The following is a 15,366-nucleotide window of genomic DNA, read 5'->3' on the forward strand; positions in this document are numbered from 1 at the left end:
TCCTCCGATTCACCATAGAGAGACATGAGTCAAGGTAGAGCGCCGCGTCGCGCCCGTGTGACGTCACGTAGGCGCCACTCGCTGAAGGCTTTCCCCGCCCATCCTAGTTCTGTTCTCTCTTTCCGGACCTGGCTAAGGAGGAGGCGCCATCATGGTGAGCGCGTTTTGCGGCGTTCGGGGCTTGATCATCCGCTGCCATCCGCCGCGGTCTCGCGCTGGGGACGTTCCAGAGTGAGGCAGGGGTTCCGGGGTGTTCGAAGGAGGCGACTCCCGCTGTGGGGAGCTATTTTGGGAGCCCGAAGACCAGGAATGGGCGTTCTCAACCTCCCGCCCCTCCCATAATTCTGTATTATAAGTCCTATCGAATAGATGATCAAATCGAGGGGCAAGGAGGTTAAGTAATATGACCGGGGTCACAGTGCCAGTAAGTGGCGGAGCCAGGATTCGGACCCAGGCGCTGCTCCCACAGCCACTCTTGCCTGTGCTGTCCCTGGATCCGTCACTCCCCAGCCTGAAAAGCTGGGTTCTGGGGCGGGGTGGGGGGGTGTCAAGCGTCCGGTGCCCTAGTGTGGGGGCCAGGCAGGCTTCCATTCGAGTCTCAGTTCCCTACCCACCGTATCATCATTCCTGTGCGCAGAAAGCATCTGTTAATTGGAGACCCAGTAATTATGCCTCAAAGATGTGAGTTTGAGAAGAAATAAGTCAAAGGAAGTGCTCACCACGGGTCCCTGCATACATTAAGTGCTGGATAAATGAGAACAATTAATGATTAGGTAGTTCTTTATAACTCATGACACAGCCTGAAAAACTTGGAGGAAAGCAGGCAGGGGGTGTAGTGGAAATCGTGGGCTCCCTTCAGTTTTAGCACTACTGTGGGAAACGATACTTCACAAGGAGGTCGTTCTAGGGTTGGTCTATGCAGAGTAAGTTCTAGAAAAAAGGGTCGTTTCCTTTATAAGAACTTGGAGTCTGCCCTTGGTTTAAATGTTTTTGATAACGCTCCACGCATGGGAGCAAGGTTTGGGAGCTTAAATAATACTTACATTGTTGAAAAATATAGTTTCTAAAGAAGTGAAAACTTGGTTAACGCGGCTGCTGTGTTAAGGTCTTTCACGGTGCTGTGTGCCGTGTGTTGAAGGCTTTTTGTGTAGAATTAGGCGTCCCCCTCCTTTTTTTTTTAAACAAAGTCACTTGAGGCCCGGGAGTTTTAAGTATTTTCCCAGAGGGCTCCCAGTGGTGATCTGGGATTTGTTGTCTCCAGAGACTGGGGCTTTAGCTGTTTCTTAGAGGTGAGGAATAACTGTTGATGGGGTGAGGAATCTGCTGGATCAGAGTTGGGTTCATGGTCTTCCCTTCACCCCTGCAGGGAGTTGACATCCGCCACAACAAGGACCGAAAGGTTCGACGCAAGGAGCCCAAGAGCCAGGACATCTACTTGAGGCTGTTGGTCAAGGTGAGGTTGGGGCCTAAGCCCTCTAGGCAAGGCCACCCTGGAGATATCAATACAAGTTCTAGAGCCTCCGTGCAGGTATTGGTCCCGGGCTCCTTGCAGGGGCCTTCAGGGCAGGCTCAGGTCTCTGCTGCTTTCCCTTAGCTTCTGGAGATTCCAGTGTTTTCAGCCTCTGGGCTGGTTTACCAGTGGGGAGGGGGATTTTCTGGGTCCCTGGCCAGGAGGGACCTAGGCCAGCTCTTTCCCGTGGGCTTAACGGGATGGGGCAAAGCCCTAAGTCACTTCTTTGCCCCTTCGTTAGAAAGCTGAGAGGGAGGGAGGGGGGCGGGTGGGCTGCCCCGGGTTTAATGCTCGTTTTCCTTCTCCTCCAGCTGTACAGGTTTCTGGCCAGGCGAACCAACTCCACCTTCAATCAAGTTGTGCTGAAGAGGTTGTTCATGAGTCGCAGCAACCGGCCACCTCTGTCCCTTTCCCGGATGGTGAGGGGCTGAGGCGGAGGGCATAGCCAGCCTGGGGAGCGACTGGATCGTGTCTGGAGCTGGACTTCGGGTGGAAGGGCGGGCTTGGAGCTCTCTGGTAGCGGCTTGGCTATCAGCTGGCTTAACCTCATCCAGTGGTGGGTGCAGAGCTCTGACCCTCTGATTGTAGCTGAATAGTGGGGGCATGGGACTGGCTTGGCCTCTTGGTCTCATTTTCCTTCTCATTGTGTGTGTCTGGGGGTGGGTTACAGTGGCTTTATGAGATCTTCCTGAGGTTTCAAGTTACAGAGTTTCAAGTCAGAAGCTTTCTGTAGGAGAGAACTGTGGAGGAATCTGTTTGTATTTTCTTTGGAGATTTTCCCAGACTGGACCTGAGATTAGGCTTGTGCTAGCTTGAGAGGTGTGGCATGGGTAGGTTTAGCCCAAACGGGACACAACTGTTGGTCCTTGGGATGCCTGAATGGGTGGGATTGGATTTAACCACCACAAGGGACTTGTTTAATGTGCATTTCATCCCCACCGCCCCAGATTCGGAAGATGAAGCTTCCTGGCCGGGAAGGCAAAACGGCTGTGGTGGTGGGGACTATAACGGACGACGTGCGTGTCCAGGAGGTGCCCAAACTGAAGGTGAGCGGGGAGGGGGCTCAGGAGCGTGTTGGGTGGGTCACGGTGAGCTCCTGTGGACCCGGCTCAATTTCTCGTGCCGCCGGCAGGCTCATCTCACCTCTGGGTAAGGCAGGCGTCGTGCCTGGGTTGAAGGGTGGGGGGGGGGTTGTCCCTCACATTGTTGATAGCAGGTATCCCTGGACAAGCCCCTTCTGGGGCCCAGCTGATGGTACTCGCTCTGGACCCAGACAGCCAGAGTTCAGACCTGGATTTCTCTGCCACTTTGTAATCTCTGGACAAAGTCCTGGATTTCTTTGTGCCTCAGTTTCCTTATACATAATAGCTTCAGGTTGCGGTGTTAAAGGGGTTTCTAGGAGTAAAGTGGTAAGAATGGCTGTCGTGAGCTCAGGAAGCTGCCTCCAGTAGTTGGTGGTGTGGTGATTGGGCCGAGGAAGCAGCTGGGACTCCTGCTGGGCCTGGGCAGTGGACAGGAAGTCCCAGCAGCCCCTGGGTCACCCTCCAGGGGGCTCTGGCCACACCTGTCCTCTGTGTCCCCAGGTGTGTGCTCTTCGAGTGAGCAGCCGCGCCCGGAGCCGCATCCTCAAGGCGGGAGGCAAGATCCTCACCTTCGACCAGTTGGCGCTGGACTCGCCCAAGGGCTGTGGCACTGTCCTCCTGTCTGGTGAGTGCTGCTTAGTGGCTTGAGGGGGTCTGTAAAGAGCTGTGGGACTGCTAGCAGCCTTTACCTTGCCAGGCCTGGGCGGTCAGTGACACTCCCACCCCCCCCAGATCAGCCTGAGCCACCGCTTCCTTCCCTTCCCCAGGTCCTCGCAAGGGCCGAGAGGTGTACCGGCATTTCGGCAAAGCCCCAGGAACCCCGCATAGCCACACCAAGTGAGTATACCTAGTCCTGGACCCCAGCCTGCAGGTCTAGGCGTTGCCATGCTTCCAGCTGCTTCTGTTTCTCCCACTAGTCCAGCCTCAGGTCTCTCTAAAATTCCCCCACCCTCTTACCCGCTTTTCCTTCAAGACTGCCTAAAGTTCTGTTCCTCGGGTGTTGAGCTCCCTGCACAGCCAGCATCACAGATGCAGGCTTCCCAGGGCCTGTCCCCGTCTTTGTGGTGGGGCCTGCATTCTGTCCAGCGCTGGGGCGCCCAGGTGGATGGCCCCAGGGCCTAGTGCAGGCGCTTCAGCAGCCACTCCTGCCAGTTTTGCTTCCTGCGCTGCCAGGCTCTTCCAGCAGCGGACTTGGTGTCACCACTGACGCTGCTTGGGTTGAGCGAAGCCCCCTTCTGGTGTCCCTGTGCTTCTTTGTTAGAGCAAGCAGCTCTCTTCTGAGCTCCCAGCCAGACAGGTGGCGGGGGCGTCCCTCACTTGTCTGTAACGTGTGCCTCTTCTCACCCTCCCTTCTCTCTCTGCAGACCCTATGTACGCTCCAAGGGCCGGAAGTTCGAGCGCGCCAGAGGCCGACGGGCCAGCCGTGGCTACAAGAACTAACCCCAGATCCTACCTTGTTATTAAAAAGATTTTGGATGCTAATGGCCTTTTGTGTATTATTGGGGAACGGGGTTGGGGGAGGGAGAGGATCAGAACCGGCGGTGAGAACGCCTTTGTTTGGGGGAATGATTGCCACGCCCCTTTCTGGGGAGACCAGCCTTTGGGGTGAACCCCTTCCGCTGTGCTGGGGGACGGAGCCTACCGTCCCAGGTGTGTGTGGTCACTGCCCTAAGCCTGTTGGCTCCCTTGGACCTCGCTGCACCGTTGGGACCTGGCAGCCATCTAAGGCCGAAGCCCCACCTCTTTCCCAGGTGTGTGGTGAAGCACCTGCTGTTTTCTCCAGTTAGCCGCGCCTACTCTTAAAGGAACCGCACTCCTCTCCCGGATCTCTGCTCGGGATGGCTGGCGGGGCTTGGACCAGGAAGTATAAATGGGGCGGGCCGCCGTGGCGGAGGGGGCACGTAAGAATAGGTGATGCGCTCCCCCTCCCCCGAAGCTTGAGTCAGGCGGGCCGTCAGTCTCTGGGCGAAGCCTGTTGAGTGTGTTCCTGGAGCTGGGACCTTACTGTCCTCTGTCTCCAGGGGCCTGTGTCAGCCCTACCCCTGTGTTTGCACAAGGGGCCGTGGTCCCCGGATTCCGGGAAGAAACCCGGTGAATAAGGCGAGGCGGCCGGAAGAGCCGCAGAAATGAAAGGAGGTCTCCAGGCCCTTGATCGGACTGTTCTCTGAAAAGGCAAGAGAAGGAGGGGTAGGGGTTGGAGACCTGGACGCAATGGGGGCGTCTGGGGAGGGCAGGAGGGAGAGGGAGTGGCCTGGCTTTATTCCCCTTCCTTCTCTTTGCAGGGCTGGTCGCTGCGGTCTGGAGGAAGGGAGCAGACTGGGTGCTGGGATTGGAAGGAGGGCTGCTTGTTGGCAGGGATCAGGGGTCCACCCACCAGAGGCAGGGTCAGGATCCTCAAAGGGGCGTCTTGGGAGGGAGAGACGCAGGGTGTTCCTTGTTTAGGAATAAGTGGATGGTCCGATAGCAGGAGATAGTGGGATTAAGGCAGAAATCCAGGCTGGAGTCAGCATTGATTAGAGGACAGCCAGAAACAACCCGGTGGCCCAGGAGACAGGCAGGGGCAGCCGTCTGAGGAACTGTGGCTAGTTAGTCGGCCCCTCAATCTAGATGGGCTGGTTCCATGATAATCAAACCCCCTGTAGAGGGCATCCGCCACTGCAGCAGCCTGAGTGGGTGTGAACGCTCAGGGAGCAGAGTCCTCAACCGGCAGAGGAGACAGACCTAGTTCCCCAGCTGGGGAAGGTGATACCGAGGTTTAGGGCTGCAGTGCATTCTTCCGAGGCTGAGAGGGGAGATTCAAAGAGAAGTCTTCCGGGATGGTCAGCCCGTGAGCGCTGGTGAGCCAGCCAGCTGGTTGTCGGGAGAAACCGGTTCTAACGGAGCCAGCTGGGTGCCCCACTCGGCGGTCAGATACTGAGAGTGTCAGTTGGAAGCAATCGGTGTCTTCCAGACAGAGACAGCCAGAGAGGGTCGGTTAGATGTGCTGACTGCCAGGGAGAAACAGGCATCTCGCCCTGCCTTTAGTTAGGGACATTTGGGTGCTCAGAGACGGGCAGACAGCCTGTTGCCTGAAGATGGGGAAGTCAGCCTGAGCCAGCCGAAGGGTCAGTTGGGGCATCATGTAGCCAGCGGGCTGGAGGTGGCTGGTGTGTCGCGGAGCAGAGATGGGCAGCTGATGGATCGCACAGTTGGAGACAGTGTCAGGTGGTCAGCCTGACCAACACGCAGGGCCAGTCATAGGCTCAGCCAGACCATCAGAGGCTGGCAGGAAGCTCAGATGGCCGGTGGGCTGTTGGTCTGAGCAGAGCCACGCACCCGGTGGTTAGTCACTTGGGCAGTCTGATTATCAGGACGGCAAGCCAGGGACAGTGCAGGGAGCCATTTGGACTTAGGGCTGTCCTGCCTTGCACGGCCACACAGACCCTGTCGGGAGACCCCCAGATGCTCAGTGCCCAGAGACGGCCAAGCCCTTGGACATCCAGCCTCTCCGTCCTCCCACCTGAACAGCCTGATGGCAGCCTCCCAGCTGGCAGCACTGGGAGGAATAGAGTCAGGGGCCGGGCAGCTGCCCCTGACCGAGGCCACTCCCAGCTTCCTGTATTCTGAGGGCCAGAGGCTGGCGCTGGAGGCTCTGCTGAGCCAGGGTGCGGAGGCGTTTGAGGCCTGTGTGCAGCGCGAGGGGCTGCGGCCCTTCCTGAGTGGAGATGAGCTCCGGGGCCTGGTGGCGACGGCTGAGGACTGGACGGCAGCGAAGCAGGAGCCTAGCAGGGCAGCAGAGGGAGCCACCGCCACCGATGGGGACTTGGGCAGCCTGACCTACTGGCCTGGACAGTCAGAGGAGCCGGTGCCCATGCTGCGGCTGGGCTGGCCGGAGGACTCAGCCTGGAAGGGTATCACCCGGGCACAGCTGTACACGCAGCCACCTGGCGAGGGCCAACCGTCCCTCAAGGAGCTGGTGCACCAGGAAATCCAGGCCGCCCACAAGGTGGGGGCCTCAAGGGCCTAGTGTCCCTTCCTCAGACCTGGTCATCCTCACATGCCAGCCCCCAGATGTGGGAGTGAGTACACATCACTTGGGAGCCAGGCATTCTGAGCTGTGCCCTCCTGGAACTTGTGTGTCCACATCCCTGGAACCCAGGAATCCACACCTCCCAGCCCCCAGGACTTGGGCATCCACACCCCCCAGATCTCATCCTCTCCCTCTTACATATGGGGGGGTCCCATCTTCTCCCCAGGACCTGGGTGCCTTAGGCATCCATGGCCCTTGGACCTACTTATGACCCCCCTGGTCTCAGTCATCTCCTCTACCACTTCCACCACCAGGGTGGAGGTCTCCATCCTCCTTTCGGGGAGGGCCCAGATGTCTCCCCTGCAGCACCCCCTGGACAGCACTTTTTTTTTTAACAGTTTATTTAGTTACATATTTTATTTATTTATTTAATTTTATTTTCAACTGCGTTGGGTCTTCGTTGCTGCGCGCGGGCTTTCTCTAGTTGCAGTGAGCAGGGGCTTCTCTTTGTTGTGGTGCGCGGGCTTCTCATTGCGGTGGCTTCTCTTGTTGTGGCGCACGGGCTCTAGGCGCGCGGGCTTCAGTAGTTGCAGCACGTGAGCTCAGCAGTTGTGGCTCGCGGGCTCTAGAGCACAGGCTCAGTAGTTGTGGTGCACGGGCTTAGTTGTTCTGCGGCATGTGGGCTCTTCCCAGACCGGGGCTCGAACCCATGTCCCCTGCATTGGCAGGCGATTCTTAACCACTGCGCCACCAGGGAAGTCCCCCCGATTCTTTAACAATTTTCCTGTTACTGCTCCCATGCTAAGTGCTTTATATGAGTTAACCTGCCTAATCCTCAGGAGGACCCTGTGAGGTTGAGACTTAATGTGCCCATTGAGGAGATAGGGAAACTGAGGCACGGCAGATTGTCTCTTGCCTGTACGTGGCCGAGTGGGGATCTGAACCAAGGCTGTCTGGCCCGTGAGTCAGGGTTCATCACCACTACCTTTTTCCGCCTGCAAGATCCAGGCCTTCAGCACCCCCCAGTCCCCAGAGCTCGCCGTGGTGGCCTGGCAGGTCATCCCTCCCAAGGACCCAGGTGGGCAACTGCCCACAGTGCCCTGCGAGGGCCTCCAGCCCACTGACCTCTGGAGCAGGGCAGCCATGTATTAGTGTCACAGCTCAAGGGATACGGTTGCAGACGTGTGATTTATGATAACAGTTTTCAAGCAGTTAGAGGTGTGGGTCTCGAGGAAGGGCTGTTTTCTTCTCATTCACACGTAGGCACTGCATGAACATAGTGCATGTCTGGGGGGCCTCCCCCTCAGGCTCCCTGAACATCCCATGGAGACTGGGCCCTTAAACCCTCCAGAGCACGTCACCCTCTGCATGTCCCCCTAAGCCCTAGGCTCCACCCACAGCCCCTCTCCCCACCCTCAGCTGGTGGCCGTGGTCATGGATGTCTTCACTGACCCAGACCTGCTTTCGGACCTGGTGGATGCTGCCACACGCCGCTGGGTGCCCGTCTACCTGCTCCTAGACCACCAGCAGCTGCCTGCCTTCCTGATTCTGGCCCAGCAACTGGGGGTGAACCCCTGGACCACTGAGGTAGGGGCCTGGCAGGAGGGACCCCTGAGTCCCCAGTGCCCTGGCACTGGGAGCATCAGACGAAGACCCTTCCATGGGACCCTGGGTCATCGAGGTGGATGCCAGCTGAGAGGGTCCCCTGAGATGTGATGCCCATGACAGGGGTGAAACTGGGGTCAGCCTTCTCATGGGGTCCCTCTGAGTCAGGAATATCTGCAACAGACCCCTGAGGCCCTGGGGAAGCTGGGACAGAACCTTCCAGAGAGTCATGGGCCACTTAGCTAAGACCAGCCTGTAGGGATCCTGAGCCCTCGGCACTGGGTGGAGGTCTGGGGGGTCAGCCTGAGCAAAGGCGTGCCTCCCCCACCCCAGAACCTGGACATCCGAGTCGTGCGGGGCTGCAGTTTCCAGAGCCGTTGGTGTCGGCAGGTGAGCGGCAACGTCCGGGAAAAGTTTGTGCTGCTGGACGGCGAGAGGGTCATCTCAGGATCCTACAGGTGCGGCTACCCCCACCACCACCACACTGCCCGGTCTCCTGTCCCCAACTGTCCCTCAGTGGTTTCAGACAGCAGTTGGCAGCCCCTTTCCCAGACTCTCTTTCCTCATCTGTAAAATGGGTCTAACCCCCTGCTCGGGAGAGGAGGCGTCCTGTAGCAGAATAGGCTGGCACTGGCCCTGCTGCTGGGCTGTTTAGTGGCTTGGGGGTAAGTCTTCATCTCTGTGACCCCTGTGTTTCCTCATCTGGAAAACTGGGCTCTCACTTGGTGTGTGGGAGTTTCCAAGCCAGGGGGACCTGGATTGAAGTCTGAGCTCTGCCTTGGGTGAGTAACTCCACCTCTCTGAGCATCTGTACAAAAATCAGAGCTGGGGCTTCCCTGGTGGTGCAGTGGTTGAGCGTCCGCCTGCCAATGCAGGGGACACAGGTTTGTGCCCCGGTCCGGGAAGATCCCACATGCCGCGGAGCGGCTGGGCCCGTGAGCCATGGCCGCTGAGCCTGCACGTCCGGAGCCTGTGCTCCGCGACGGGAGAGGCCACGACAGTGAGAGGCCCGCATACCTCAAAAAAAAAAAAAAAAATCAGAGCTGGTATGCAAATGGCCCAGCCCTCAGACCATCTCATGTCCCTCCTCTGCTCCCTTTGGGGTCTGATTGACCCTGGAACCTGGCTCCGTGACTTCTTAGTTCTGTGACATTGGGCCTTCCCCACTCTGAACCTCAGTTTTCCCATCTGGAAAGTGTGAAAATAGCAGCATTTACTTCCTGGGAACAGCATGTCAGGGGGCACGTGGACTCCGGGTCAGATGGCCTGGGGTCAAATCCTAGCTCGGACAGTTACTGGCTGTGTGACTTTGCATAACTGACTTCCGCTCTTTGTGCCCCAGTTTCGCCCTCTAGACAATGGGATGGTTCAGTGAGTGCGTCTACAGCAAGGTTTCTCAACTGAGGCACTACTCACATTCGGAACCGGAGGACTCTGTGCTGTGGGGGGGCTTTCCTGGGCTGAACTGCCCTCTACCCAGGAGATGCTGGTAGCGTTCCCCCTTCCCCAAGTACAACTACGCAAACCGTCTCCAGACTTTGCCCGGTGCCCCCTGAGGGGCGGAAGTGCCCACTTGATGACCTTTGCTCTAGGCTGCTGGCTTTGAACCTTGAGCAGGCATCAGAATCACCTGGACGACTTGTTAAAAAAAAAAAGCAAACAGATTTCTGAGCCCTGCTCCTTTTCAGCCGGGCTGGGATGGGGCCCGAGAATTGGCATTTCTAGCAAGTTCCCGGTCGATGATACTGATGCTGCTAGTCCAGGGACCACACTTTGAGAACCGCTAGCATCGAGACTGGGGGGTTGTTTTTTTTTTTTTTTTTAAGGGCTTCAAATGCTTGGCTCTTTTATCTATCTATCTATCTATTTATTTATTTATTTTTGGCTGTGTTGGGTCTTCGTTGCTGTGCGAGGGCTTTCTCTAGTTGCGGCGAGTGGGGGCCCCTCTTCATCGCGGCCTCTCTTGTTGCGGAGCACAGGCTCCAGACGCGCAGGCTCAGTAGTTGTGGCTCACGGGCCTAGTTGCTCCGCGGCATGTGGGACCTTCCCAGACCAGGGCTCGAACCCGTGTCCCCTGCATCAGCAGGCAGATTCTCAACCAGTGCGCCACCAGGGAAGCCCTTTTTTTCTTTTTTTTTGTCTGCAACACGCAGCTTGCGGGATCTTAGTTCCCCAACCAGGGATTGAACCCCGGGCCCTTGGCAATGAAAGCGCAGAGCCCCAACCGCTGGACCGCCAGGGAATTCCCGAGACTGGGAGGTTTTGAAGAGAACCCACGTTCCCAGCTTCACTTGGGGATTCAATGAGATAACGATGCCTGGCACGGAACATAAGAAGTGCTCCATAAACATCAGCTGTCGTTTATTATTTATTTTTTACCATATTTCATAGACTGTAAGGTACCACCAAAGCAAAGAAACATCCTGATCAGAATGTGAAATGATACGCGTCTTAGAACCAATGAAATACAACAGCACAGTCAAACCCATAAGGCCTGGTTCCCCACCACTAAATCAGGCCTGATGCTTCGTCGGGCGCTGGGCTCTGGTGACAGCCCTAGAACGATGAGGCCAGGGCCACAAGGGGTTGTCCAGGGTCTCTGGCCATTTGACAGGGGAAGGGGATGGAGGCAGGGGGCATGGGGGGGGCAGCGCAGGCGGGAGACCAGTCCTGGGCCCTGCCCTCCAGGTTGGTCACAGCAAATGTCGGAGCAATTGCAGCGCGCCCAGCGCCAGGCTGGTGGTGGCCCCTGCCATCCGGCCGCCTGTGGGGTGGGGCACCCCGTTACACAGGTGGCCGGTGCAGCAGTTGGTGGTGAGGCTGTAGGTGACGCCCATGTAGCTGACGGGCTCCTCGCGGCCACACGAGGTGGCTGGCACGCAGCCTTTGTTGGTGATGGGGCTGACGCCGGGGGCCACCCCATGGCCCGTGAAGCAGTCCTCGTCATCGCCACAGCGCATGTGCATGCCAGGACAGATCGTGGAGTCGGTCAGCTCACAGAAGACGCAGTCCTTGGTGCCCATCATGCCTGGGGGCAGAGCCATCACCAGAAGCAGCAGCCAGCCGAGGACCATGGTGGCCTGGCGGCGGTGACGGTGCCCAAGCCAGGCAGTAGGCTTCCTGGGCCTCCCGGAACTGCTGAATGGCACTCCTCACGCCCGCAAGGCTTGTACCCCTGGTTCTGGTCTCCCAGGATCAGCACCTGGCGTGTCCTCGGTTCCCAATGCTCCGCATCCCTCTCGGAAGCTCTGTTGTGACCACGGCTCTCCGGTCCTTGGGTCTCAGAAACTCCACCGGGATGGAGATGAGCCAGTGGCCGCTGCCTGACAAGAGACTTTGTGCAGCGGAATGGGGTGACCTCACAGACCCCACCCAGGGTTCCCACTGACTGCTCTGGGGGTGAGGTCATAGGTGGGGGAGGGGTGTCACAATCTGAGGGGCAGGCTGGCCGGCCGACCTGCCCGGGAGCAAGGACACTGCCGCTCCACCTAGGTAAGGGAGCTCAGACCAACTTTCATCATCTCGGCTGCGAACTCATCCGCTCTGCTGGGCGCTGGGTGCTGTCCCACCACGTGCAAGATACACAGCCCGGGGCGAGCCTGTTTTTCCGATGGGCAAACCAATGAAGCTCAGGAAGGAAAACTGATACGTCCAAGGTCCCCTGAGCCAGGACAAGAGTCCAGGTTCACTTAATTCAAGAGAGCATTTACTGAGCACCTGCTGTGTACCAAGCCCTGTGCTCAATGCTTTAAATCACAGCCACTGTGGTCACAGCGATAGTAAGGGCACAGCTCACCACGGCTCGCAGGCTTTTAATGCTGGGCACCTACCAGGCCCCGGGCCGGAGGCCTGACCCATGCTCTCTGATTCTAATCTTCCTACGTTTTAGCTCCATATTACAGATGAACAAACTGAGGCAGGGAGCAGGCACACCTAGAGCCTGGCACACAGCAAGCACTTAATAAATGGCAATCACTGTAGGAAGCAGCTGAGTCTTCAGTCCCTGAGGGTGTCAGAATCCCATCTCTCTCCAGAGGGGGAAACTGAGGCATCCCTCCATGGGGACAAGGCAGAGGCCAGGTTTAAACTCGAGTCTGATTCCAGATGATCATTTAAGTATGTTAACTGATGTTGTCTTCACATCAACCCTCTGGGGTAGGTACTTCATTGTTCCCATTCTACAGAGGTGCATGTTGAGGCCAGAGGGATGGCAGGACTTGGCGGAGGTCACAGAGCCCGCCCTGGGACCAGGTTGGGGCCTGGTGATGGGGGCCAGACCAGGCTTCTGGGGATGCTTGGAGATCCTGACCCCCACCTCTGTGCCCCCCAGCTTCACATGGAGTGACTCACGCCTGCACCGTGGTCTGGTGACCCTGCTGACCGGTGAGATCGCCGATGCCTTCAGCCGAGAGTTCCGGACACTCTATGCGGCCTCCTGGCCGCTCCCGCCCGCGCCCACCCCAGGTCCCTTTGTCAGAGCCCTGGGGGGGTTGCAGCTGGCCTACAGCCCGCATCACGTGGTCCGCCGCTGCTCCGTGGCCCCCCTGTCGCCGCCACCACTGCCTGATGGCTCGCTGGCCCAACGCCTGGCCGCCTGCCGAGTCTTCGAGGGGGACAGGCAGGAGACCCTGGCCAAGCCAGGGCCAGCTCTTAGCGACATCCTGAGGAGTGTACAGCGAGCCCGGACCCCCAGTGGCCCCCTGGCCCAGCACAGCCGCTCCCTATGGGACCTGAGCCGCCTGTCCCAGCTGTCAGGCTCTAGTGACGGTGACAATGAGGTGAGACCTGGTGGCTGGCCTGAGAGAGAATAGCTGGAAGAGGATAGAGGCATGTGAGCGCCTGCGATGTGCCTGGCCCTGGGGGTGGGGTGGGGCGGGGAAAAACAAAACTGCTCCCCTGCGTTCATAATCGCATCGTCCACTTCCTGTATCCCTACTGTGTGCTGGGCAGGGGAGTGCCTGGTAACACTGGGCAGAGACCCCGAGAGCCCTGGGTGTGAAACCTGGCAAGGTACACCAACTGTGAGAGCTCCGGGCGTGGGAGGGGAAGAAATGCCTTCTCTGAACCTCAGTGTTCTCATCAAGGAAATGGGCTGAGCTAGTGTCCCCATCCTCAGTTTGCTTGGGAGGAGGAGTCAATGAAATCGAAAGAAATAGAATAATCACCATCATTACAATAAATTCCCAAAGTGGAATTTATTTTGATTTCCTGATATCTTCCCAGGGCAATGAAGCGATACTCTTATTACACTCACTTTTATGGATGGGAAAGCTGAGGCTCAGAGAGGTTGTGTTTAACTTGCCCAAGTCAAAGCAACGATCTTTTGCGGGCACCTTGCCACGTGCCAGGCCCCGTGCCAAGCGCTTTCGCAGAGGTGGTTAAATGTAACCCTATGAGGTGGATGTGATTACAGCTCTCCACCCACCCATTTCACAGATGGGGAAACTGAGGCACCAGGGAGGAATTGGACCTTAGCCCTGGTTGCCTCCCAGGCAAGACTTTTAAATGCTCTGCTTGCTGGCTTCCTAGATTCGAGTGTGCTAGGGGTATTGGGGAGGGGATTAGGGAAGGTCAGGGGGGTCTCCCCTCCCTTCCCCCAGCTGCTTAGACACTGGGGTTCCGGCAGAGCCTGCCCCAGTTCTCTGGGGAACCCTGGGCAGGCCCTCAGTGTCCTCAGCTGTGAAGTGGGCTATGGAGAGGGTAAGAGCAGAGCCACGTGGGAGAAACCGGTGGATTCTCCTTGGATCCAGACAGACCTGGGGTCAGTTCCTCTGTGAGCTGTGCCCCCTCTGAGCCTCAGTTTCCCCATCTGCTAAGTGGGAGCTCAAGGACTCTCTGGAGAGTGAGGGAGAAAGTCCCAGGAATCATCTCCCTCCACCCGGGTCAAGGGGAGAAGAGGGATGGGCAAGGGCCAGGTCCTCACTTCTCCCCCGTCCTGAGCCGCCCTCACCCAGCATCAACTCCCTTGGCAAATATTTGCTCCCCCCATGAAGCTACCGGCTGCTTCCTGTTCCTCCCCACTGCAAAGCTGCGCGTGGGGATGCAGCTCCTTGCCCCTTCTGTAGGTCTGGGCGTCCCTGGCCTCCCCACTCACTTCCTTCCTGGTTCTGGAGACCCCTCGGAGTTTCACACCCTCCCCTCCGTCATCACCTCCCTCCGGTCTCACCTCCTTCCTCCTCTGGGCCCCCAAGTGCCTCCTCTCACCTCCCTCTCTTTCCCTCCACAGCTCAAGAAGTTCTGGGGCTCCAAGGACACCCCAGCCAAGGCTCTGATGAGGCAGCGGGGCGCTGGAGGGGCCCCCGGTGGTGAGGCGGACTCCGGTCCCCTGGCCCCGTCCCAGCCCTGGGGTGGCCCCTTGCCTCTCATCCCTGCCCGCCGCCTCCACTATCCGTCCCCGACCCGAAGGCGGTTTGGTGAAGATGCTGCCTCCAAACTCCCAGAACCCAGAGGCATCCGGCAGCCAGACCGGGCCGCCCAGCCAGGACTCAGGGGGCGGCGCTGACAGGAGCCGAAGCCAAATGGGGCTGGCCCCGTCCCAGGACAGTCGGACAACTGTTGCTCAAAGCCCCCCTGCCTCACTGTTGTACCTTGAACAAGGCTTCTGACCTCAGTGTCTGGGAAGTGGAAGGGATTTTTTTTTCTTTTCTTTTCTTTTCACTTGTTCTAGAACTTGGGCAAGCCCGGTGCTCACTCTAGACCTCATTGTCACAGCCTAGAAAATGGGCATAAGGTCTCCACTAGCTGGCATCCTAGAACAGCACACATCGTGTTCCGGCCGGGTCAGAACTTCTCTGAGGAGAGGCCTGGCTGAGTGGCCCCCATGCTGGAATTGTGTGGAGTGAAGATGGGGCGTCCCTGGGGCTGAGGGGGGGCTTCCTGCGCCTGCCATGCTCGGGAGCTGTGGGTAAACTGAGCTTGGCCGAGGAGAGGAGAGAACCCGACCAGGGGAGCCGAGCTGAATCATGAGGGACCGGAAATTGGTGAGGACATGCCTGTTGGGGAACAGGTCAGGGCCATGGAGAGGGACCCAGCAGGTGCTGGAACTGTTTTGTGGGCGCTAAGGGGGGAGCTGTTAGGGCTGCCTTTTACCCCTGCTCAGAATAAAGCTGCTTCGTGCCAGAAACTTGCATTTCCACAGTCTCATGGGAGACCCAGGAGTC

General features: G+C 58.1%; 3 protein-coding genes across 3 annotated transcripts; 2 read left to right on the top strand and 1 right to left on the bottom strand.

Moving 5' to 3' along the window:
- Positions 1-83: 83 nt before the first annotated feature.
- On the top strand, positions 84-4,074 carry RPL18 (ribosomal protein L18). The gene is made up of 7 exons (XM_082676206.1): positions 84-154; positions 1,367-1,453; positions 1,822-1,929; positions 2,458-2,556; positions 3,094-3,217; positions 3,360-3,429; positions 3,957-4,074. Exons 1-7 carry the CDS (start codon positions 152-154, stop codon positions 4,030-4,032), a joined length of 567 nt encoding a protein of 188 aa, XP_082532332.1. The 5' UTR covers positions 84-151; the 3' UTR covers positions 4,033-4,074.
- Positions 4,075-6,103: 2,029 nt separating this feature from the next.
- On the top strand, positions 6,104-14,788 carry FAM83E (family with sequence similarity 83 member E; the record flags this gene model as incomplete). Its single annotated transcript, XM_082677857.1, has 5 exons — positions 6,104-6,577; positions 8,021-8,188; positions 8,540-8,664; positions 12,537-12,984; positions 14,433-14,788. 5 exons carry the CDS (start codon positions 6,104-6,106, stop codon positions 14,706-14,708), a joined length of 1,491 nt encoding a protein of 496 aa, XP_082533983.1. The 3' UTR covers positions 14,709-14,788.
- SPACA4 (sperm acrosome associated 4) lies at positions 10,900-11,280 on the bottom strand (the record flags this gene model as incomplete). Its single annotated transcript, XM_082676609.1, has 1 exon — positions 10,900-11,280. The coding sequence occupies one exon, from the start codon at positions 11,278-11,280 to the stop codon at positions 10,900-10,902; it is 381 nt and encodes a 126-aa protein (XP_082532735.1).
- Positions 14,789-15,366: the final 578 nt, after the last annotated feature.

Source organism: Grampus griseus, assembly GCF_964374135.1.
Source record: "Grampus griseus genome assembly, chromosome: 19".
Lineage (NCBI taxonomy): Eukaryota > Metazoa > Chordata > Mammalia > Artiodactyla > Delphinidae > Grampus > Grampus griseus.